The sequence below is a fragment of the Orycteropus afer genome, unplaced genomic scaffold, assembly GCF_000298275.1.
Source record: "Orycteropus afer afer isolate SDZICR_OR568_19922 unplaced genomic scaffold, OryAfe1.0 scaffold00323, whole genome shotgun sequence".
Classification (NCBI taxonomy): domain Eukaryota; kingdom Metazoa; phylum Chordata; class Mammalia; order Tubulidentata; family Orycteropodidae; genus Orycteropus; species Orycteropus afer.
The window spans coordinates 642,513-667,768 of NW_006921910.1; the positions used below are offsets into that span (position 1 = coordinate 642,513).

The 25,256-nt window shown below is 54.2% G+C and overlaps 1 protein-coding gene across 1 annotated transcript; it reads left to right on the forward strand.

Moving 5' to 3' along the window:
- Window positions 1-1,863: 1,863 nt before the first annotated feature.
- GNAI2 (G protein subunit alpha i2) lies at window positions 1,864-24,756 on the forward strand. Its single transcript, XM_007951988.2, has 8 exons — window positions 1,864-1,981; window positions 17,272-17,314; window positions 17,586-17,727; window positions 17,909-18,069; window positions 20,458-20,586; window positions 21,079-21,208; window positions 21,297-21,450; window positions 24,566-24,756. Exons 1-8 carry the CDS (start codon window positions 1,864-1,866, stop codon window positions 24,754-24,756), a joined length of 1,068 nt encoding a protein of 355 aa, XP_007950179.1.
- The last annotated feature ends 500 nt before the right edge of the window (window positions 24,757-25,256 follow it).

The window sequence follows — 25,256 nt, forward strand, 5'->3', positions numbered from 1 at the left end:
CCCTATGTTTCTCTATAAAGATCTCTTAATGTAAGAGCACGGGGTCTTTTGCTCAGCCCATTGCGAGGGTGAAAGCAAGGACCCTAACTTAAGTTAGCTAATAAACTTTCCTATTGCTCTTTGCATTATCGTGTGTTGGCAATTCCTCGCCCCGAACTCCTTCATAACCTGGGCACAACAAATGTATAGGGCATATCTCTGGCTAGGTCTATGTCCCTTTTATTAGAGCACATTCCTGGGCAGGCCATGTTTGTTGCTTGCCTGTGGTAGGGCCTGCCTGAGCTTTGACTCCAGGCAGGAGGGAGCGTATGCGAGGGGGATTATTGGAGGGTCTACAGTTCAATGACTCCTAAAACAAGGGAGCCATTCAGATAGTGATGCACAGGCACTCAGGGAGAGAGGACAGCCTGAGCACTGGGAGCTAGAAAAAGGTATGTGCTAGGATGGAAAGGGGAGCTCTGGTAGCATAGTGCCTAAGGCACTGGACTGCTAACCAGAGGGCTGGCTGTTCAAACCCACCAGCAACTCCTCGGAAAGAAGATGGGGCAATCTACTTCCGTAGTGATACTGCCTCGGAAACCCAAGGAGGGGTCGCTATGAGTCGGGTCCGACTCAACAGCACATAACAACAACAGGATGGAAAGGAGGGGATTGGTGATGAATGGGGGCCAAACTCCTTCACTTGACTCCATGGACTTTCCCTGTCTCTGAGTCCAGGTATCTCACAGCACTGGGGCCACACAAGACACCTTCCTGGGTAACCTTGGCAGACCCTTCACATGACCAATCCAAGTTGGGGCTATGGGCTCCTCCTGAAGAGTAGAATCAGAAAGACTGAAATGTTCAGCTAAAAACATTGCTGTTTCCACCCTCCCCTTTGCCCAGAGTGGATGGGGACAGGCCCAGTGGGTCCCCACTGGGGACAGGCCAGAAGATTGTGGCCACTTCTGTTTCCGGAAGTATGGTGGTAGATGTCTCTTCTTTGGCCCTGGTTGCCATGTCCAAGGCTGGAGTCCAGGATGGCTGCCTGCAGCAGGATGCCTCCCAGCAGATCAGAGAAGGATAGATAAACCTTGGGTGAGTGAAGGAAGGCACCCCAGCTGAGGGAGACAGCCTGGACTAAGGTGCAGAGGCAATCGACTTCATTTTCTTTGTTTTTATTTTTATTTTCTGCAACCCAAAGAAAGAAGGAAGCAAACCTGCCTTAAGATTGAGAAAACCGCAGTTCAGAGAGGCTTCAGGGTTTTTTAGATCCCCAAACAAGTTTATTGGGTTCATTAACTTTTACAAGTGTTACGCCTCTTCCACTCCACTCCCCAACTCACAGAAGCTCTGAAAGCAGGTTTTAGCCGGGCCGGCAAGGGGCACCGGATCCTCACCCTCGGGCTACAAGATCCGCCCGCTCTTGCCGTCAGACCAGTGAGCACTGTTCCGAACACAATTAGGGCCCACACCCTTCTGAAGCCCTGAAGCCCGTCGGGAGCCCAATCCTGGGCGAGGCTTTACCTTTAGTGCCATTCCTCGGCGCGGCCCCGCCTTCAGCCCAGGCCCGAGCTTGGGCTGAGCCTAGCTTCGCCCTTCGCTACGCCCTCTAGCCAATCACCGGCCTCAGATGCCGTATGGCCCCGCCTCCGAACCCGCCCCGACCCAGTCCGGGCCCGTCTTGCCCCGGCTCCACCCCCGGCCCGCCCCGCCGTCGGTGCGCGGCGGCGGGGAAGGCACCGCCCGCAGACGCTCGAAACTGCCGACCCGAGAGCTGCCCGCAGAGGGCCAGCGGCGGGAGCGGAGTGGGTCGGGCGGGGTCGAGCCGGGCCGGGGGCCGTGTGGGGGGCCGGACGGCGGCCAGGCCGGGCAAACGGCGGGATGGGCTGCACCGTGAGCGCCGAAGACAAGGCGGCCGCCGAGCGCTCCAAGATGATCGACAAGAACCTGAGGGAGGACGGCGAGAAGGCGGCGCGGGAGGTGAAGTTACTGCTGTTGGGTGAGGCCGCGCCCCACGCTGGGACCCCCGATTCCCGCCCGGCTCCCCAGACAAGGACTTCACACTACCAGACAAGGTCTTCGAACCCCTAGGCTCGGCCTTGAACCCTAGCCTGAACCCCCAAATAAGGGTCTGAAACTCTTGAGTTTGCATAAACCTCAGAGTGGTAGCCCAGACTCTAGATCAGACCCTTCAACTTATCCCAGATCCCTAAATCACACACTCAGTCACCAGTCCCTCAGCGTCAGCTGCCCAGAACCCTGCTTGACCTATCACCCTTTCTGACCAACCTCTCAGAGCCCCTGCCTTGTCCTTCCATCCTTCCCAGAACCCCACTTGGCTCTACCCTCAGATTCCACCTGTTCTCACCACCCACTCCCCCATATTCCTATTGGGCATGAGCATCTTCAGGACTTCCCAGACCCCCACCCACTCCTTCCTTATCCTTCGTGTCCTATTCCTACTCTATATATCCTCCACTTGTGCCTTCTGACCCTCAGGGACCTGTCAAGTGACAACCCATAATTGCTTATAGGCTCTCTTTCCAGCCAGAACCCCCCCTAACACACAGGGGTCCCTGATCTCTGACCCTTAGATCCCCTTCTTCAGGCATCACTCCTGCAGTTCTCTGGTTCTCCTCTCCTAAATCCCCTCCCACTCAGTAGCCTTTCCCACATTCGCCCACCCCTTCTGCAGTGGGTGGGCCAGACTGGAAGGAGGGGGCCCAGGAGTAAGGGATGACCCAGGCTGGGTTAGGCAGACCTCCTAAGGACTGGAGCAAAGCCTCATGGGCCAGCCGGGGGGAGGGGGGCTAGGCGTCATACCTCCCAGGAGGGTTCTGCTTGCTATATGTTTTCAGGTTTCTAAGCCTCATCAGGGCCTGTGAGGTGGGGGAGGTCAAGGCATCTAGGGAATAGGAGAAGGTGGTAGGGAGTGGAGATCACGACCCCCTCCAGGGTCTGGGAAGATGGTGGCTGCTCTAGTGGTGGGGGGAAGTGGAAGTGGTGAGACAGCCGACATATTGCTTCCCCTGCAAACGGGCCAGGGAGATCTACTGACGGATGATGGGCTTCCCAAAGCCCCACTCCAAGGCCAGAGGGCTGGACTGTGGCCTCTTGGAAGGAATGGGCCTATGGGATCAGGGAGCCCTATGAGGGGGAGTGGATGAGCTGAATGAGGAGGTGGGGGTCAGCTGGGGGTAGGCCAGGAAGGATGTCTCCAACATCTGAGATGGCCTTTTGCAGAGATGTGGGCCCCATGCACGTCCTGATCCAGCCTCCCACTAGCAGATGTGGAGCCCAGAGGTTTCATAGTTTCAGGGTTGAGGGAAAGGTTCCTGCAGTGTTGTTGGAGGCTGAACAGTGTGTGTGTGTATGGGGGTGTGTGGCCCAGAGCTGCCTTGGGACCCCCAGTCTATGAAAAGCTGGGTTTTTAGATAGTGCCTGTGGCCGAGGAACAGTGGGTCTGTCCATCATAGGCCCATCTGTTGACTGTCCCTAAGGGCCTGGCCTTGGGGGCACAGCCCGGGAGGTTTCAAAATGGCATCCGCTCCGTTGCCGCTGCAGGGAGGAAGAGAAGGGGCGGGAAGGGGCGGCGGCCCAGCCTCCTGGGCTGCTTTGCGTTGGGCGCTTGCCTCTTCCTGTCTCTGCTGCTGCGAGTGCGGCCGGCCGCAGTGAGTGGGTGTTGACGCGGCGAAATGCCCGTCACTGCTGCCTGCTGGGCCTGGGGAGGGTGCTTCCGGCACCGCTACCTCCTGGTGCCCAACCCAGGGCCTCTAGCCAGCCACTTCCCGGGTGGATTGTGGTCACTATGGTGGCTGAGGAGATGTGGGACTGGATCCTGGGGCTGCTGGGGGAAGGGGGAGCCGAAGTAGACACAGGACTCTTTGCCTGTTCTGTGTCCTCACCCCAGAAGAGCGCCTCCCCATACCATCCCACGGACCTTGCCCCTTGAAGCCCAGATCTGCTTTTGGGGCTTGCCAGCTGGGGCCTAGCAACTCCTCCTGTACTGGGATGGCAGCAGTCAGGGGTACAGGGGCCAGTTTAGCACTTTCTAGCCTGGGAAGCCCATCCCAGTGTCCTGCCTCTTTGAACTGTGCTTCCTGGATTTGAGCTCCACAAGAGCCCAGCTTAGGAAAATAGGGCTGCATGATGGTTCTTGTTGAAAATGTGGAGTGGCGACCTAAGACCCTGCAGAGGGTACACTGCAAGGGGCTGGGAGACCAAGCTCTGCCTGAAATCGAGGACTGGATCTTCCATGACTGCCTCAGGAGGGCTCGCTGCTGAGTCAGGGTCCCTGTCTAAGTACAAGATAATAATAGGTGTCTAGCTGTGGCAAGTTCAGACTGCTGGGCACCTGTCCCACATAGCGGAAGAGACTGTCCAAGCAACGGGACTCAAGCTGGGCATTTGCCAGCCTTTCCTTCCAGCCAGAGCCACGCCTGCTGCCCCACCCAGATACTGGCTCTCTCCTGTCCTGGGTAGCCCTGCCAGCGGGCATGTACAGTCACTATCACTGGGGCAGAGGCAGATATGGTACATACTGGCAAGAGGGTTTTCCCTGGCCAGGGCAGGGTTTTCCCTTGGTTGAGGGAGCAGAGGCACTGATACCAGCCCCACTCCAGGGATCCCCACCCTCACCCAGTTCAGCTTGACTGACCACCAAGGCCCAGGTGGAATCTGGGGTCTTGGGCTGGAAATTTAGGGGAAAGAAAAGCAAAGCTAGAACAGGAGTGGGGTGTCTCAGATTTGGGGATGGGCCGTGTGGGCAGTCTTGCAGAGAAAGGAGAGACATTGCCCACCATGAAGGCTTCAGAGTATAAAAGCAAAATTATCTCTTGCCCCTGGGCTTTTGCACCCTCTCTTCCTTTGCCTTGGTGTTCTTCCCCACTTCCTTCTCACTCCCACTTGGTTCTTTACAACTTGGCTCAGGCATCACATCGTGGGAAACTTTCCTTGATGATCTTCACTTTCCACTGAGACTGGATGCAGCACCTTCTCTGACACCCATCAGCGCCTGGTATCTGCCTGGGTCACAGCTGCCCTCGTTTGAGATGGCAAGGGCAGGGCTGGGTCCTGTTCATTTCTGTGCTCTGCGTGGAGCCTGGCACCCACTGGGTGCTTTTTGTCTGTTTATTAGATGAAAGAAGCATCCTTTGAACTTGGTCTTGGGGATGAGAAGACAGAGAAGTAAGATGGTGGGCACTAAGCCAGAGTGTTTGGTATACATGGGCAGGTGGCAAGAGCTTAGTGTAGGGCTTGTGACCAGGATTGGGAGGGAGACTGAGAGGAAAAGTTCTTCAAGCTGTTTCCTCTTGGCCTCACCACAGGCTATACCTGTACCCCAGGGGCAGCCCATTACCAACCTGTGCAGAAGTCTTGCTAACCAGTCTGCAGCCTGTCACGGGGCACAGTGCATATCCTGTTCAAATGGGAGAGTGGCTCTGCATTCTTCCTTCCAGTTCATGCTGTTTGGGGACTGCTGCAGGGCTGCTATTTTCTGCTGCTCCATAAAGCCTGAGTTGGCTGGTCTAGCCATCCTGTGTGTGCCTCTTAGAGCCTGGTGTCTTCTAACCTTTGTTAGGCCCTCTGCAAGGCTACCTACTGCCAGCTCAGCCCAGCCCAGCGCAGGCCATGCTCTTGGGGGATTGTAAGGGGAGGCTCTATATTGAAAGGCTTCTGACAGACTGGGGATTCACTGATTGTCTTGGTTCTCATTTGTCACTAGGACCAGCAGCTAGCTCTCTGTTGAGCCTACGGCTGCCCCACTGCCACAGAGCCCAGGCCTGCTGTAGTTGTCACTGCTGCCCAGCAAGGTTCTGGGCCTGGCCTGGGTAGAGACTACACATAGCAAGGACTCAATTAGGTTTACCAAAAGAAAAGAGGGAGTTTTGTGGCATTTGTCCTGTGTCTCCAGCAAAGAGCTTGGCATGCTATAGGTGCCTATTAAGTATGTATGGAAAGAATGAAGCTATCAAGTCATCTCCATGAACAGGGTTTAGCTGGTGGGGAGAGGGAAAAGTATAACTCTGGGAGCTGCTGCTTGGGGATTTGGTCTCACTGGAGATTGATGGCAAGGGCTAGCCTAAGACCCTAGCTAGCTTCCTAACCAAGCAGTCATTGGCTCCTGCTGTGTGCAGACCCTCAGCTCAGCTCTACTGGGCACACAGTAGATGTTTAAGAGGAGGGGATGGTGTATGCTGCTATCTGGCTGTCTCAGGTGGCTCCTGGTAGTTTGGGAAGGGTGGGTTTCCTCTGGGTACCAGGGTCAGGCATTGGGGTCAGGGACTAGGTTAGCTAAAGATGCAATGGCTGGAAGGCCATTAAGTTCCTAAGCCTTCGGTAGGTGTTGCATAGCCTGAAGGATGAGGGCTCACCTTCTTTGGACCAGCCTTTGGTCACACAGACCTGGGTTTGAATCCCAGCTCCATCTAGTACCAGTGTCAAGAGTTCTTCTCCCCATCCATAACCCGGGTACAGGAGTGCCTACCCACAGCCCCGTGTGTTGTGGGGACTGTGCACTTGGAGAGCCATCCCCTACCACTAAAGCCTGGAGGTGTGAAATGGGTGAGGGCCCTCTACTAACATCTGCACAGCTGAGAGTTTGTGGAGAGACATCTCCCCAGCCTAGAGGTGGTCTGGCCTCAGTTTGGGTGCCATGGGAGCCAGGCCTCCTGTCCTGCCCTCAAGCAGCTGCTCACAGCAAGTGGGGAGACAGACACACAGCTAGTTGGGGCTAGCTGGAGTGACAGACTGTCATGGTGACCTTAGGCCAGCCTGATTCTGGAATCTGAGCTGCCTTCGTGGGCACCTGGGGTTGGGAGTCTGGAGGGGCCCCAGGAGCCAGGTGGGCTACTACCCATGCTGGCCTCCAACTTCAGTAGTCTCCTCCACCTCTTTCACGATCCCAGCTGGAGCTTATTAGCACTTGAATGGGGGGTGGGGCGGCTTGGGCCTCAAGCCTCTTCTTCCCACCCCTCCCCCAGGCTGGGCAAAGCTTTGTCTTCCAGAGCTAAGTAAGCAGGACCTAGACTTCCACGATAGGGGGTGAGTGGTGGTGGTAAGGGTCCAAGCCATTTCTGAACCCCTCTGCCTTCCTCCTGCCCAGTCCCTCTGGGCTCAGCCCCGACTTGTTACCCAAGTATAAGCTATGCAGCATGAGAAGTCCTATCTCTAGGGTAGGAGTGAGAGTGGGCCCTATAAGAAATACCCTGGAGAGAGAAACGTGGTACATCAGGAAGTGTCTGTGGAGCTCATCTGGGGGCATCCTGGGAGTGGGGGACCCCTAGACAAGGCAGAGCAGATGGTGAAGCGTCATGAGATAATCAGCAGCCATCATGGCTGGCAGTACAGGGCCTCCGTGCCAGGTCCTGAAGCAGCATCAAGCCTCCCTCTGTGTTTGAGTTGAGGTCAGGGCCTAAGCAGCCTGTCTGGGTGATGGCCCTGGGCTGGCCTGAGCCACAGGGTTACTGGGTGGCGTCACTGGTGCCCAACAACTGTCAGCAAGCAGTGCTGGGGTGGGACCTGGTCAGGTCCCAGTGAGGTCCCTAAGCCTCCACCGTTGGGGGGGGTTGGCACTTGGGGCTGCTTGGACCACAAGCAGGCATACTTGTCCTGCATACCCTGACCTTGACCCTACCATGGGTGTGCCTTCCTTGGTCTGTTTCTAAAAGCTGCGCATTGTCTAAATGAATTTGCTGTGTAGAGTTTCACCCAAATCGCAATAAAAATTTAAAAAAAAAAAAAAAAAAAAAGCTGCCCATTTTCTTGGCAGGAACAGGGGATGGAGGAGGTTGGGTCTACCTGAGCTCTTAGCCATTGAGGGACCAGGGCCTTCTGTGACCCCTTGTGTACTTCCGAGGGAGGCAAGACTGGCAGGTGGGGGTAGGGGGCAGGTCAGGCATCTGTCTTATCCTCCCTGCACCTCGGGGCAGGAATCCCATCCTAGGGCTTCAGTGAGAAGGGAACATGGTCAACAAGTTCTGGCCTGTGGATCCTTCCTAAAAATGTCTTGCCTTGTGCCTGGGGTAGGACCTTTTGATGGTGGCCCTGGTACCTGATACTCAGCCAGCCCCACCTTCAACCACAGGTGCAAGGTGGGACCCCCTCTGCTCTACCTCGCCCAGCCCCTCAAGCGTGAGCTCTTGTTCTTCCTAAACCCTAACCCTTCTTTCGGGAGCTCTGGTAGCATAGTGGCTAAGTCATTTGCCTGCTAACCAGAAGGCTGACGGTTCAAACCCACCAGCCACTCCTTGGAAGGAAGGTTGGGCAATCCTACTTCCGTAGTGATACTGCCTTGGAAACCCAAGGAGGGGTCGCTATGAGTCGGGGCCAACTCGACAGCACATAACAACAACAACAACCCTTCTTTCATACTGCTGCTGCTTCTTGGTGCTGTAGCTACTCTTGGTGGTCTGGGAGAAACAATCTTTGTGTAATAACTGAACTTTGCTGCTCCCAGCCTTCAGAGTTGGACTTCTAGGTACACTCAGTGCCATTTCAGTTTGAGCAAAGGCCTGAAGGTGAGATTGTTACTAGGCTTGTTGGGGAGAAGGTGTCCTTGTGGCTTGGAGCATTCCAGGGTCACCAAGGCTACTGCAGCCTCAGGGTATGCACTGGGTGCAGCCTCAGGGTATGCACTGGGTGCAGCCTCAGGGTATGCACCGGGATTTCGATGATGACAGCACCTAGGCTATGCTGGGCAGGGAGGGGACAGTGAGTTCTGCTTGACAGGGCTGGGCCTGGGCCTCTCAGGGAAGTGGTGTCCACACCGGAGGAAAAGGAGGAAGCAGCTGGGGGAGGAGGAGCTTGAAAGAGGAAGAGGCCAGAGGGCCACTTTTTGGGAGGATGAGCCCAAGCTGCATTTCTCCCCCTCAGGCATCTGTCAGCTGGAGGGTCAGAAGATAAACCTCACCTGCTCAGCCTCCCCTGCATATCCCTGTGGGCTGCCCTACTGTTCTGGGTTAGGGTCAGTCCAGGCAGCTCTGTTCCTTGTCCTGCCCCAGCAGCCCCTGGGCCCAGGATTCCAGAGAAGGTAGAGCTTTCAGAAAGGATTCCAAGCTCCTCCTTTGGCCACAGGAAGTGGTGGCTGGGAGAGGGATGGCAGTGGGAGGGTGAGCAGGAAGGCAGAGGACTGCTCTTAGATTCCTAAGCGGCCATTGCCCTCCCAGGCCGGAAGGCCGGCCGCAGGCTGAGATGAATGCCCGGAAATGGGGCAGCAGCCCTGGGATTAGCTCACTCTGGGTTTCCCCTACCTGGAGGTGGACAGGGGCCCTTGACTTAGTCCAAGGATTCCCCCCTACCACTACCCACCAGGCCCGGGGAGTGCCCATACTGGGCCTCTGTTTCCCCTCTGGTGATGACAGCTACTGCCTGTGATTCAGTCTTGACTATTAGACAGGACCTGTATGGTCTTACCTCGTTTAACCCTGTGAGGCTAGGACTGCATTACACTACACCTGTTTCACTCTTGGGGAAACTGAGGCTTGAGACATGACTTGACTTACCCAATAAGTAAACATACCAGCATATGACCCAGGTAGTGACCCTGTGTACCTGTCCCCTGACTACTGTGGCCCTGTGGGAGTTTGTGCCTGGCTGGCAGGAATTGATCAGTCAGGACTACAAACAGATGCTAGGACAGATACTACAGGTGCTGGTGTCCCTAGGGGCCCTGCCTCTGGGGGCTCCAATTCTTCTTTTAGGAGATTGAAGAGGGCTGTCTTCCCTGGAGGATGGGACACAGGCATCTGTATATGAATCTTTCTTCTGAAGACCAAAAATCTGCAGCTGTGGGGTGAATTCACCTTACATGTAGCTGCCCCATTTTTACTTCCCACTCACCCCCAGCCTGTGTCCCCTCACAGTAAAGCTCTTGTCATAGGTAGTGTTGCACTTCACGTTCAGCCTTAATGTTCTTTTCTTGTTCCTCCCAAAACCCCCTGCTGGCCCTGGCACCAAACTGCAGGTACTTAGGCCAGACCTGAAGAAAGCCCAGAGGCCATCAATGAGCCAGGGTCCTGAGTCTGGGAGGTGTCCAAATGAGTGGAAGGGAAGTATTTCAGCAGAGGGCTCACACTGTAGGCAGGGTTGGTGGGTATCTGTGTGGTGCTGTGTGGAGTCTGAGTATGGCCACAATGTGAGGTGGTGGCACGGTAGGTAGTGAGGCCAGTTCCTCATATTCCTTGGCCTCAGAATCTGAGTTTTGTGGCCTGATAGGACCTTGTTCTCTCCCACAGAGGCTTCCAGGGGTCCTGCTCTGTTGTCAGGCCAGGCCCTAGAAGGCTGAGGGACTGAGAGAGATATAGAAGAGCCAGAGCAGCCTTGGGGAAGCAACCAGGCCTCTCTGGCCATGAAGTCATGTACAAATCTGACACCACGCATCCTCATGGCCACCCAAGACTTCAAGTCCCAGAGGGCCCAATAGCCCAGCTCCCTCACTGTGTGACCTCAGACTGCCTACTTCCCCCTCTGGGCCCAGTGCTGGAACCTGTGACATTAGTGAATCTCAGCATGAGCCTGCAGCCTATGAGCATGTAGACACCTGCTGGCTTGGGCTGGGGCCTGGGGCAGTTTGGGGTGAGGATGAGGACCTTAGTGGGTGCTGCTCAGGGCAGGCCTTGGGCTTGGCACACTCCCTTGAGGGCTGCGTTTCAGAGATGGAAACATTGAGGCTGAAGTACTGGACTCTTCACCCAGGGGCCACCACAGTGATTCAGAAGAGAAGTGGGGTTCTTTGGGGCCCTCGAGAACAGCAAAGAGATTCCTCAAATGAAGAAGTTTCTAGGAAGAGGTGTGCCAGTGGCAGGCTCCCCTGACCTGGGGCCCAACTCTGGCACCACCTGGCTCCTGCAGTGTGTAAGACCTCCAGCCTGAGGGTCTCAGTTCCTTTTCTCCCCCAGCTCAGCCTTCATCCTCACCCAGTGCCTTGGTTTCCCTCTACAGTGAGCAAGGCTCACTGAGAAAGACACAGCCCTGCCCTGGATAGCCCCCTCTGTGTCACAAGGACACCAGACCTCAGTTTCCCTTATGCAGACGGCTCTGACTCTGCAGACCAGGCCCTGGTTGCTAGTCGTTCCCTGACAGGTAGGGACATCCCTGAGGCCAAGGCCATTGGGACCCCTGGAAGCTGCCCAAGAAGTGGTCAATGGAGAGGGAGGCGTGGGGTTTGTTTACGTACTTGGTGCTACTACACACATGGGTAAGGGCATTGCAGAGAGCCTCTCCCCGCCCTTCACAGTGCCAAGCTCAGGCTGAGCCTCCTTGGCCCAGAGCAGCCAGCCAGGAGCAGGGGACCAAAGAGCAGCACCTGGAGGAAGGAAGAGACGCCAGGGGCCAGGGGCGGGGCTTAGAGGCCTTTGTCTGGCAAGGCGCTTCCCTCCTTTCTCATTGTTCTCATTCATTTGGGGTCTGGGAGGCCCAGGGGCTTCCCAGGCTTGGGAGGGGTTGGTGGGTGAGAGTACCGCCACCTTCTCCAGCCGCCCCTAGCTGAGGCTGTTGTGCTGCTTTGCGGAAACAAAAATGCTGCCCAGCCCCCACCTCCTCTTCTGCGTCTCTGGCAGCTGGGCTCCCCCTGGTGGTGATGGGGCCAGGGACCTTGGGGCTACAGGGGAAGGGTGGAGGTAAAGGGAACTGGGAACTACAGGCTAGAGACGTGGCACCTCCCAGGGGTGGGAGTGGGAAGTGGTGTCTGGGCTGCCTTTGGGGTGGGCTTCCCAGGACTCCCCCCCCCGTGCCCCACTAGGGTGGACCTTGGGTTTGTGGCGATGTGGGCAGGGTTGGTGCTGTGGGTTTGAGCTGGGCTGCTGCCCAAGTCTCACGAACAACAGTGGGTGGCTCCCACTGTGGTCCCAGACACTCTGCTTATAAGAATTTCTGCCCTCAGGCCTGCCACATCAGCTGGCTGCTCTCCCAGCCCCATGTGTTCTAGGAGAGCCCACCAGCATGGGGGTACTCTGCAGGGAGGGCTTTGATCCCACTTGGCCAGCCTTCTAAGTATGTGGAATCAGTGAGCAGTGTCTGTGGTGAGGCTCCTGAGTAGGAAAGAGGCCCCAGCTATATAAAATTGTAAGGAAAGGAGGTGACAAACTCAGGACAAAAAGCAGAGGATTAAGTGGCTCTGACTTCTGACCCATGGCCTGGTAGGGAACCACCATTACTGTGAGTCAACCTGTTAGTCCCCGTTTTGTTTTTTTTTTTAATACATTTTATTGAAATATAGTTTATGTACAGTGAAATACACAAAACCCTGTTAATTGCTCTTCATGCGCTCTTTATCTGAAAGCCCCCCGAAGCTCTGCTTTAAATGACCAGCGCAGCATTGCTCTGTGGGCTGCAGGAAGTGAGAGGTTTGGAAAAGTCTATATTCTTCCAAAATATAGAAAAACAGTGATAACTTCTATATGAATAGTCACCGTGTACCTGGCGCTGTGAGATGAGCTTTGTGTTTAACCCTCACCCCTCTCCTAGGAGAAGTTAATGGTGGTATTGCATTTCACAGGTGAGGTGCCAGGATAGGTACCAGAAGGGGGCTGAAACTCGTGGAGATCTCATGAAGGATTGGGATGGGTACCAGGGCGTGGCAGCTCTGTCTCCCTAGGAGGGAGTCTGTCTCCCTGGCTGACAGCGGTGCTTACTGAGCCTCCAGCCTGGCGTTGTTTGCAGAGAGAAGATTGAGACACCAGAGGACAGCAGTGTGTCAGTCTCACAGCAAGACAAAGCCTAATCTGAGGCGAGAGTGTAAGAGGGGCAGACAGCAGTGACTTGAATGCCGGCCGGGGCTTGGGATAAGGTCAAGAGACAGAACTTGTGACCCCTCATCTCCTGCTTCAGAGTCCCTGCTGGCCTTGTTTGGATAGTGGGCAGTATCATCTCCCTTCTCCCCATCTGTTCCCTCTACTACTGGGGCTCAGCACTCCTGGGGTGGAAGCAGATGTTGTGACACAGAGCAGCAGCTGCCACCCAGCAGATCACAGCAATTACTGCCCGCCTGCTGGTGGGCCCAGCAGCTGCACTGTGGGGCCAGCGCTGCAGAGGTTTCTTCCTTGCTGGGGAGAGCTGTGGCTCTGTGGTAATGCCTAAGCTAACCCAGGAGGCTTCTGTGGGCTTCTCTGCTCTCACCTACCTGGAGATGGAGCACCTAGTGAGATCCTCTGTAGGCAGGGGGATGACTCCTGCTACCTTCTGTTGACCGAGCACCTCTACCCAATGCCTTTGTGACAATCTGGAGCCAGCTGGCAAAGAAGGGCAGGGGGAGCTGGGTGTCTAGGACCAGCAGGGTGTGAGTGAACTCGAAGCCACTGCCAGCTGATCTGGTATGGGCCCCAGTGGTACAGGGGTCCAGCTAGAGCAGTAAACGAATAGTGAAGTGCTGCCCCACAGCTCCAGGGGCACTAAGCCTCACCCATTCTACCCAGTGGGATGCTGAGGCTGTGCCAGTCTCTGCCCTCTAGTCCCCTTCTCTGACATAGCTCCTGAGCCACACCCCTGACTCTGTCCTGGTGTTCTAGGCCTGCTTCCTGCCTGGCTGCCAGCACCACACCCTTGTCCTGCCACTCTGTTCTTCCCGCCTGAGTCACAGCTGTTGAAAGGACAAAGGGACCAGCCTAAGTCCAGGGATGGCCGACTTTATTGCCTTGGTTTGCCTGCCTGTCCAGTGGGACTTTGTGCAGTGCCCCTGCTGAGAGAATGTTCTCTTAGCACTTAGAATTTGAGAGGCCTTAAGAGGGGAGGCCAAGGCTCAGAGGACACTGAGCCCTCTGTTACACAGGAGCAAGTGTCTCGGTCCCCAGCCCGGCTTGCCCAGGCACCACCTGCCTTGGTGTCTGCCACACCTGCTGCTGCTAGGAAAATCATATGCAAAGCAAGCTTTCACTGACGTCCCCATGTCTGGGCAGGGGCACGGGGTAGCCCACACCACCTACCTTTGGTGGTCAAAGTGCTAGATACCCTCTCCACCTCCGTGCCCACACAGGGAAACTGACGCCTCAGGTGAGCAGGACTCCCAAAGTCACACAAGGGCTCAACCCCATCCTAGATTTCAGGTCCACTGTGCCCTGGGCCCTAGGAGCTCTGATGGTGTAGTGCCTAAGGAATTTGACTGCTAACCAGAAGGCTGGCGATTCAAACCCACTAGCTACTCCTCGGAAGGAAGATTGGGCAATCTACTTCCATAGTGATACTGTCTTAGAAACCTAAGCTGTAAATCAGATCTGACTCCACGGCAGTGAGATTGATGTTTTTGGGTTTTTTATCAGTGCCCTGGGCCCACCACTCGGCTGGTCAGTTTATCGTACTCTGGTGGCTTATGTGTTGCTGTGAAGCTGGAGACTATGCCACTGGTGTTTCAGATACCATCAGGGTCACCCGTGCATGGTGGGCGGGTTTCAGTGGCACTTCCAGACTAAGACAGATTTGGAAAAAGGATGGGGCCATCTACTTCTCAAAGAATTGGCCAGTGAAAAATCCCTGGGAAGCATCCCTTTTCTGAGTCTGGCTGGAGATGGCATGATTTGACCCATCACATTGAGTCCTTGGCCCCTGCTTCCCTACTTGGACCCCTAACCCTGCCTGAGACTTTTGGCCCTGGTTTTTCCTTTGCTTCTGGATGCGTTTCCTTCCACCTTTGTGGGAACAAGAGGTGGGAAGTACAGCAGGGCATCCCACAGCCCTTGGGCTCAGCCAGGCTACTGCCCTCTTGCCCTCCCTGCCCTGCCCTAGTGGACATTTTGGGCCCCAGTGACCCTGCACCACTACCAGGCTTTCTTTAGCTAGCTTCCCATGTCCCTACTCGGCAGGCAGGAGTGTTAGTTTGAGGGACTTTGACTGTTACTCTGCCATGTCCGGCCCAATGGGAAGGGAAGGTGCTGCCATCTGACCACAGCCCATGCCCAGGAGAACACACTGGGTCTGATGCCACAAGTGCCACTGGGGCAGGACCAACAATGAATTGCTGTCCCAGATCCCCCCAGTCCAGGGCTTGCCCATTTGTGCCAACTTCCTCCCTGCCCCAATATCATGGAAAGCAGGCCAGGGGCAGCCAGGAGTTGAATGATTCCAGCCACCTGGTAGTGTTCATGAGATGAGTTCAGTCCTTCCTTCTTGGGGAGGCTGTGTGTGAAAGGACATCAGGGTGGCTTCTGAGGGGCTGGCTTCAAGTCTTTGGCCAAGGCTCCCGAACTCAACCAGGCCAGTGGGGCGCTATGGTGGGCAGTAGAGCTTGTGGGCGCCACAACTGTACCTCCATTTCTCTTGGTAAAATGTGGGTCTCAGGGATTTGATGCAGGCAGCTAGGGGCCTTGTGAGGTCTGCCACCCCATTCTGTTGCCTGCTGCTGCTTGGAGGACACCACAGAGACTGGGACTGGAGGCTGCTAAGGGAGGCAGGGAGTGAACCACTGACAAGTTCTGCTGGGGCCCAAGGACTGTGTGGCCTCAGTTTCCTCACTTGTTCGATGAGGGTGAGAATAGAAACACCACCCTCTCATGATTGCTGTGAGGATTAAATGACTCAGTGGACGTGATAGGTGTAAAACAGCTTCTGGCCCATAGTGGGCACTATTCATAGCTTTGCTGTTATTTCTGCTTATGTTAATGTTGCTACTTATGTTAATTTGTTAGCCACCTCATCCTCTGAGGTTGTCTAGACTAGATCTGAGAGGTACTGGGGTGGAGCCAGAGTCCCCAAGTGTGACCTCCCTGCAGGCCCTGCTACCCACTCTGCTGAGCTGCTCAGAGGGATGGACTCATCGCAGGGATGTGTTGAGCTGCTTAGAGGAACACAGGTGAATGGGGCGGGTATGCCCAGCAAAGGAAGCAGCATGGGCAAGGCCTAGAAGTGACAAGAGGCAGTACCCAGCAAGTGTAGGTGTGACTAGCAGTGATGGAACAGGAGCAGGGGAAGCAGGCAGGGCGCAGGCTGGTAGAAAGAACCAGACCTAGCTGCTGAGGTCCTTTCTTCTTGGAGCTCAGGATGGGGAGCAGCAAGTGGAGAGGTGAGGCCCTGCCCCCACCCCCAACACTTCCCAAGCTAGGGAGATGGGGTAACCCTCCTAGTCTTCACATGTCTCTGTATAGGCTCCCTGGAGAATGCAATTTCCTGGGCTGTTTTCCTTGAGATACGGCTATAACTGGGTGGGACCTAAGAACCCTGGTGGTACAGTGGTTAAGGCATTTGGGTGCTGACTAAAAGGTCATTGGTTTGAACCCACCAGCCACTTGGTGGAAGAAAGATGAGGCAGTCTGCTTCTGTAAAGATTTACAGCCTTGGACTTAATGGGGGTCGCTTTGAGTCAGAATTGACTTGATAGCAGTGAGCTTGGTTTGGGGTGGGACCTGGGAATCTGCTTTTAAGGGCATTATCCTGCAGGGTCCGAGCCACATTTTGAGAATGGCTGGGTGGGCCAGGCATCATGGTCCCACATGTTCCTCTGTACTGCTGAATCCTAGTTATTTGACCTTGGGCCAAGACTTTACTTTTGTGAGCTTCCATGTTCTCACCTATAAGATGGGAGCAGAAACAGCATCTGCTTGTGGGGCTGTTGTAACAATCACAGGAGAGAATGACAGCATTGGCCAAGGAAAAATACAGTGTGGGGACGCTGCTAGGCTAGGATGAGGGGTATGAGAGCAAGTCTTCAAGTGGCTTGAGCCAGTGCAGGGCTGTGAGTGTATTTTTGTGTGTATGAGAGAGAGAGAGAGAGAGAGACTGTCTGTCTCCTAGTTCCTAGTCTCCATCTGCTGTGGGCAGACCTGGGGCCAGCCCCTGGTTGCCAGGATCATCCATGAGGGCTGGCTGGGCCTTGGACCATGTCCCAGAGGCAAGAGTGTGATGCTGTGCCTCTTCCTAGAATGCAAGGAGGAGAGGGACTGCTACCCTGCTGAGGTACACAGGGCTCCTGCCCACCAGCTCTGTGCCCCAGGTGCCGTGTTGGCAAACACCTATGTACAGTATGGCAAACCTGTGTGTGTGAGGACAACAGTGTGGTTCCTGTGGGGTTGGCTTCAAGTCACTAGGCAAGACTCCTGAACTTAACCAGGGCAGTGGGGAGCCATGGTGGGCAGTAGATCTTGTGGGAGGCAAAGGCCTAAGGAGAGTTCATCCCTGGGTGCAGGTGGCTCAGGTTATGTCACTGAGCACAATACACTGATAGCCACACCCCTGGTAGCCCCAATGCTGCCTCCATCTCATTGTGAAGCTGATGAGGAGGATGCTATGGGAAGCTGGACTACTGGTTGCACTCTTGGGTACCCCTGTCTCAACCTGTTCCTTGACCATCTGTATTCTCTGTTCCAGGTGCTGGAGAGTCAGGGAAGAGCACCATCGTCAAGCAGATGAAGTAAGTGCTATGCATGGGAGTCATCCCCTGGACCCTGATTTCCCCTGTTCTCTCTTTCTCCAACAGGCAGACTTGGCTGCCTCCAGTACAGGCCCAGCCAGTCTTGGCCAGGCCCAGGACCTTCCCAGAGGCAGTCATCTACCCTCAGGTCCTGGTGGGTTGGGCAATTTCCCCCTCTATGAAGCAGGTCCCTTTGGACCCCAGCAGCCCCAGGTGGCCGTGCAGGGTCCCTGCAGCGTGTGAACCCTAACCTCTAACCCCTGGCTGCCAGGATCATCCATGAGGATGGCTACTCAGAGGAGGAATGCCGGCAGTACCGGGCCGTGGTCTACAGCAACACCATCCAGTCCATCATGGCCATTGTCAAGGCTATGGGCAACCTGCAGATTGACTTTGCTGACTCCTCACGAGCGGTATGTGGACTCTTCTCATCCTTCCCACTTTCCACCTTCTAAAAGGCTTCATGGCAAGTCTTATCTCGAGAGACCTGGGAATAGCCCAACCTGGGCCCTGTTCTGGAAGTTTCCCTACCTTTAACAGGCAGGGCGGGAGGGTGCTCCTGTGGCTGGCTGACCACCCACCTCCTGTGCCCAGGATGATGCCAGGCAGCTGTTTGCGCTGTCTTGCACAGCCGAGGAGCAGGGGATGCTCCCGGAGGACCTGTCTGGTGTCATCCGGAGGCTCTGGGCTGACCAAGGTGTGCAAGCCTGCTTTGGCCGCTCACGGGAGTACCAGCTCAACGACTCGGCTGCCTAGTGAGTGTCCTGGGGGCTGGGCGGGGTGGGTGGTGGGTGGGAAGAGGCTAGACTATAGGTTGGACTGGAGGTCTTGAGAATCCCCAGAAAGATCTTGCTCATTTGTGAAGTTGATGACCATCAGTCACAGCCTTGGTATTTTTTGATTGAGGGGAGCATGGCATTGTAAGGGCAAGAGGAATGACAGGCAGGATGGCTTGTACTTCATATCCCCTCCAGGCCAAGGAGTCTTATCTGTCCCTAGAGACAGTCATTCTGAAGGATATTTGCTGCCACCTGCTATGTGCCAGGCCCTGTGCAAGGCTCCAGGGACACAGCAATGAGTAGAATAGACAAGTCCCCAAGCAGTGACAACTAGGGTGTGAGCATCATGGTGGGGCTGGGGGAGGCCCAGAGGAGGGACTGCCTCAGCTGAGCTCTGAACAGGAGTTAGCCAGAGGAGGAATGGGAAAGAGGCTGCCAGGTAGGAGTACCACCCACACAGAATCCCAGGAGAGGGCTGGAGAGGGGACAGGTGGGAAGAGGTTGTCCGAGACATGACGGATATGCATAAGCAGGTCAGAGCCTTGGGGCTCAGGGCTTAGCTGGGGAATCACAGGGAAGTCCTAGGAGTCTAGTAAGTAGTGTGACAGGCCTGGACACTTGGGGCCCAGCCCACAGGGTTATGGTGTGACTCCTTCCCTGCAGCACCTGCCATGGACCAGGCCTGGTGCAGGGTGCTGAGGACCCCACGGGAACAGGCCAGATAAGCTGGTGGCCAGGGTTGGGAACTGCAGTGCTGTGGGGAGCATCTATGAAATTTGAATGGTGCTCCCCAGATAGGCTGCTGTCCCTATACTCTAGCCTCCCTCTCCTATCTCTACTTAAGTCAGTCTCTCTGTCTGGAACAGCCTTCTTGCTCCTATTGCCCATCCAAGCCTGAGCCCACCCAGAGAGGGGCTGGACCTTGGAGAGGATAGTTGGGAGGCAGGTCTTTGCCTGGCCATGATTCCTGAGTCCTGCCCAGTCACATGGACATGTACCCCATAGAGGCTGAGCTGAGCCTCCCTCCAGCCTCCTTGTGTAGCCTGAGGCCCTTGTGAGAGTGTCCACCCCAGAGGAGCTGCAGAATCAGTCATAGGGCTTCCAGGTCCCAGCACTGGCCCTCCTTGAGATCACAGAGCTCAGCTGCTTGGTCCTGGAGGCAGGAAGGGGGTGGGTCTCATCAACCATTGCTACCACAATGCCCAGGAAACTGTCATCAGAAGGGCAGGGACAGAGCTACCCCTAGGCCTCTTCCATTCCTCCACAGTCTTGTTTCTTCATTCCCCATTTATTAAGTACTTACTGTGTGCCAGCACCGTGCAGGGCTTGCTAATTTAGCAGTGAATACAGACTCTGCTCTCCCAGTCAGGTTTATGCATTGACAGGATCATGCAGGGGTCAGGAGCACATTGGAACCCTGTAGGGAGCAGGGCTACTTCAGTCCCTCTTCACAGCAACGGCGGGAAGTCCTGGGGGATGCCTACCTGCTAGTGAGAAGGAAGGAGCTGGTGTGGAGCCCACTAGCCACCTAGGGGGCAGGGGGCAGTATGCAGGTCAAATCACATGCGTCATGATCCCCCATGGCCCTTCCTGTTTTTCTGTTCTGTCTCTGCATCTCTGAGGTCATTTCCCTCTGGCCTGGCTTGGTTTGGCTGCTGTTGGGGAGCTCAGCAGCCCTGTCACAGGATTGAGGCCTCAGCACAGGGCAATGGCTGCAGACCTCTACCCAACCCCCAGGGTACAAGCCAGGATCTCTAGGGAGACAGCAGAGCTGGTCCCAGGGCCCAGTACGGGCAGCACTGATGCTGACTATGGGAGCTGGTAATCCAGCTCCCAGGGACCCCTGCCAAGCAGGTGCCAACACCCTCCCTAAGGAGCCCAAATTTTACTGGGCTCTAGGCAGAGAGCCCACTGGGCCTGGCAGGCCCCAACTTGTCCAACGATGCATCGAGGGACTGTGCCAGGCTGTTCTGCAATGGGTACACTAATTGCACTGATTAGTGTCCCAAATCCCTCACTGAAGGACTGATTTGTAACCCCGTCCTCGCTCCCCTTGCCTGCAGTTCTGCAGCCCTGGATTCTGTCTGAGCCAGGCCTGGCTCAGCCTTTGGGTATTGGGGTCTGGCTGGCTACCTGGCCACAGAGCCACACTTCCTCCTAGGCCCATTCCACAAGCAGGAGGTGAGCCAAGTCCAGCTTTCCTTATGTGAGTGATGAATATAATGGAAGCAAGGACTGTGCCTGGGAAAGGAGGGGATGGGGGGTAAGAGGCCTTGTGCAACTGGCCTGAGGTCCAGATAAGAAGGCTCTGCACTGGCCCCCACTGACCTGCCTACACACCCCACACACACACCTTCACCCCAGCTACCTGAACGACCTAGAGCGCATCGCACAGAGTGACTACATCCCCACGCAGCAGGACGTGCTGCGGACCCGCGTGAAGACCACGGGCATCGTGGAGACACACTTCACCTTCAAGGACCTACACTTCAAGTGAGTGGGGTGTGGGCAGGGTCCAGAGAGAAGATGGAGGAGCAGGGTTTACCAACCTTTGAGGTGACAAGGAGAGGGAGCCTCACTCCAGGGCCTCTGGTGGCTGGCTAGAGCACAGAACAGGGATCTCCCAGCCCCACTTGAGTTTCTCAAGGCTATATCATTACCAGTGGCTAATTCTGAGAAAGTGTGTCCTCACCACCCAGTGAACCAACAGCCAAGATCTGTGCCTCCTCTGCCAGCTGCTCATGGGATATAACTCGGCCCCATGATGCTATAGCCTGACCTACTGACCAGGCCCCTGACTCTGCAGGCCCAGACATGCCCTACCTCAAAACCAGGGGTGAGCTTGGCAAACGTGGATGATTCCATGAAAGCAACTCTGCTGCATCCTGAGCAGGCCTCTGTCCTCAGTCTGCCACCTGTGAGATGGGTCAGGGATTCTCCAGCGGGGCCCCCTCCCTTAGAGCTAAGGCAACCTCATGTCCACAGGATGTTTGATGTGGGTGGTCAGCGGTCTGAGCGGAAAAAGTGGATCCACTGCTTTGAGGGTGTCACAGCCATCATCTTTTGTGTGGCCTTGAGCGCCTATGACCTGGTGCTGGCCGAGGATGAAGAGATGGTGAGGGGGCCTCTGGGCTCAGGGGGCGAGATGTGGGGGGCAAGGTGGGGCAGTGGCTGATGCTTACCACCCTGCCCTGCCGCACCAGAACCGCATGCATGAAAGCATGAAGCTGTTTGACAGCATCTGCAACAACAAGTGGTTCACAGACACGTCCATCATCCTCTTCCTCAACAAGAAGGACTTGTTCGAGGAGAAGATCACACACAGCCCTCTGACCATCTGCTTCCCTGAGTACACAGGTATGAGAGCATGACCTGTGGAGAGGGGCAGTACCTGTCCCAAGCAGGGCAGTGGTGGTGAGGTGGCTCGCGGGCACCCCCTGCTGGACAGAAGGGTAACCAAGAGATGTTCTTGCAAAGGCTGATACTTCTGTGGATGGGTGCCCTCCTTCACGTACTTAAACCAAAACCAAATAAAACCCACTGTCATCAAGTCAATTCTGACTCATAATGACCCTTTAGGACAGACTGCCTTATCTTTCTTCCGTGGAGCAGCTGGTGCTGTTAACCTTTTGTTTAGCAGTCTAATGCTTTGACCACTATGCCACCAGAGCTCCTGCTCACACTTACGGCTTCTTAGGGCTTATTATTTGTGTTTTTGTGTTCCCGCTTATGAGAGTTTTTTTTTTTTTTTTTTTTAACGTTACCAGGATCCTTCATATATTTTTTTCTTTTATTTGTTTTAATTGTGATTTGGGTTAAAGTTTACAAAGCAAATTCGTTTTCCATACAGCCGTTCACATACACTTTGTCTCATGACATTGACTGCAGTTTCCCACAATGCAACAGCTCCCCTCCCACTTCCTCCCCATAGTTACCTCTTCCCTATGTCCTTCCCTCCATGCACTCCTGCCCTCTGAGCTATCTCCCTGTGCATACACAGCCCTTCTATTCTCCCATGGTTGTTCTCTCACTATCTACCTAGTGTAAATTTTCACCTCATAAGCCTGTCTTTTGTTTGGCTGGAGGCCACAGAGGTGGGTTAGTTCCAGACCTGAAGGGCAGCTAGGGGCCGTAGTCTCAGTGGTTCCATTAGGCTCTATCAGACCAGCAAACCTGGTCCGTTTTTTTTTTTTTTTTTTCAAATGATTTTGAGTTTTGTTCCACATTGTTCTCCCACTCTATTCAGGATCTCCTACATAGATCCCCCTCTTTGAGTGGTTGACAGTTGTAGCTGGAGCTGGGCACCATGTGGTTCTTCTGGTCTCATAGTCATATAGGCTGCAGATCGCATGGTGTACCAGTCTCTTGGACTAATTGTTTCCATGAATCTTTGGTTTTCTTCATTCTTCTTTGCTCTGGATGAGAGATTCATCATTGCATCTAGATGGCTGCTTGCAAGCTTTTAAGATCCCAGTCACTACTTGGCAAAGTAGGAGGTGGAACAATGTTTTTTGTAGTATGTTATGGCAGTTGAGCTTGATGTCCCCTCTGACTATGGACCCAAGCCCACAGGTTCAACTACTCACTTCCTCTGGGTAGCTGGCTATGACCAAGAAGTGACTACAACCTTGTCCTTTGTCAGCTCTACTATATACCTGGGAATTCTTATAGAACATACAAATACACTTATAGAAACATTGTCTGCCAACTCTATACATGGTCTTGGGCACACTCCTCCCTGCATAGACATACTTAATAATAGTTCAGCCTGTCCACCCATTTGTCCACCTGTATAGCCATGTTTGCCTTCACTGACAGCGCAGTACTGTATGTACAAAAGGGTTCATCTTTGTTGTCTATATCTCCCATGTACCTATGTCTTCCTCTTCCTCAATGCCACCATGTTGATCACTCACATTTGGTACAGTGCCCTTCCCTTCAACCAAATCAATACTTGTCTCTACCTATCTAACAGTGTTCCCTCCCTTTCCCTCCCACCCCTGGTAACCAACAAAAAAAAAATTTCTTTCCATATAGAAACCTTTTCTTGACTTTTTACAATAGTGGACTAATACAATATTTGTCCCTCTGTGATTGACTTATTTTACTCAGGATAATGTCCTCCAAGTTCATCCACGTTATACGGTGTTTTGCAGAGTCTCTGTTACTCTTAAGGTTACATAGTATTCATTGTGTGTATGTACCATAGTTTGGTTATCCATTCCTCAGTTGATGGACACCTAAGTTGTTTCCATCTTTTGGCTATTGTAAATAGTGCTGTGATGATGTACATGGATGTGCGTATGTCTGTTCTTGTCCTGGCTCTCACTTTTTTAGGATATAAACCTAGTAATAGAATGGCTGAGTCAAATGGTATTTGTAATTCCGACTTTTAAGGAATCGCCATACTGCTTTCCACAGTGATTGTACCATTTTACAGTCCCACCAGCAGTGTATTAGAGTCCCAATCTCTCTGCATTCTCGCCAGCATTTGTTATTTTCTGTCTTGTTGAACTTTGCTATAGTGCTGGGGCAAGATAGTATCTCCTTGTTTTAATTTGCATGTCTCTAATGACTAATGATTGTGAGCATTTCTTCATATGTTTGTTGGTTGCCTGAATATCCTCTTTGGTGAAGTGTCTATTCATGTCTTCTGCCCTTTTTTTTTTTAAATTGTGATTTGGGTGAAAATTTACAGAGCAAATTTACTTTCCATACAGCAGTTCACATACACTTTGTCTCATGACATTGGCTACAATTTACCACAATGCAACAGCTTCCCTCCCACTTACTCCTGATAGTTACCTCTTCCCTGTGTCCCTCTCTCCATGCATTCCTGCCCCCTGAGCTGTCTCCCTGTGCATAAATAGCCCTTCTTTCTCCCATGATTGTTTTCTCCAAGGAGCATATCTACCTCAGGTAAATGTTCAACTCATATGCTTGTTTTTGTTTGGCTGGAAGCCACAGGTGTGGGTTCAACCTGAAGGGCAGCTGGGGGCCGTAGTCTCAGTGGTTCCACCAGGCTCTTTCAGACCAGCAAACCTGGTCCCACACTTTTTTTTTTTTTCCCAAAATGATTTTGAGTTTTGTTCCACATTGTTCTCCCTCCCTATCCAGGATCTCCTACATAGATGCCCCTCCGAGTGGTTGACAGTGGTAGCCATTCTGCCCATTTTTTAATTGGATTATTTGCCTTTTTGATGTTGAGGTGTTGGACTTTTCTGTAAATTCTAGAGATAAGTCAATGAGGGCCCTTCTTGACACGCTTGGGCATAGACTCCTGTACATACACACACAGGCATCCTCATTCACACACTCAGGCCGTGTGTGCACTCATATTGTCATCTTGTGCACATGTGAGCACACATTGGTTGCTTGTCCAATCACATACACAGAACTTTGCTGTCCATGTGCGAGGAGGGCCTGCGTGCCACATGTGTGGCTCAAGTCCTTACCATTTTATGTCCCGCAGGGGCCAACAAGTATGACGAGGCAGCCAGCTACATCCAGAGCAAGTTTGAGGATCTGAACAAGCGCAAAGACACCAAGGAGATCTACACACACTTCACGTGTGCCACTGACACCAAGAACGTGCAGTTTGTGTTTGATGCCGTCACCGACGTCATCATCAAGAACAACCTGAAGGACTGCGGCCTCTTCTGAGGGGTAGCGGGGCCTGGCAGGATGGTGAGCTAGAAGGGAGTCAGGCTGGGGAAGAACCACATAGAGCCAGTGAACCTAGAGGGAATAGAGTGGGAGTGGGACGGGGGCGGGGGTAGTGAACCTGGAGAAGGGGACATAGTAGGAAGAGACTAGAGAACAAGGAAGAGAGCCCAGCATAGTGAACCAGGAGGGCTGTGCTCTGGGATAGAGCTAGAGGGCTGCCCCAACCTTTCTCTGAGACACCCCACTCCTCAACCACCAGGCCATGGGCCTGAAGGAAGCTGCATTACAGGGGGCACCCAGCTGCCTGCCCCTCATTACAGTGAGCTCTGTGCTTATCTTTTTCTCAGACCTGTCTGAGGGTCCTGGGCTGAGGCTGGCCCCACTGGCACTGGTGGAGAGCGAGGGACACTGTCAGTGATAGACTCCCCTCCCCCATGTAACCTGGCAACAGAAACTGGCTCCTGGGAGGTGACTCTGTGTCCCTGGTAACATGTGGG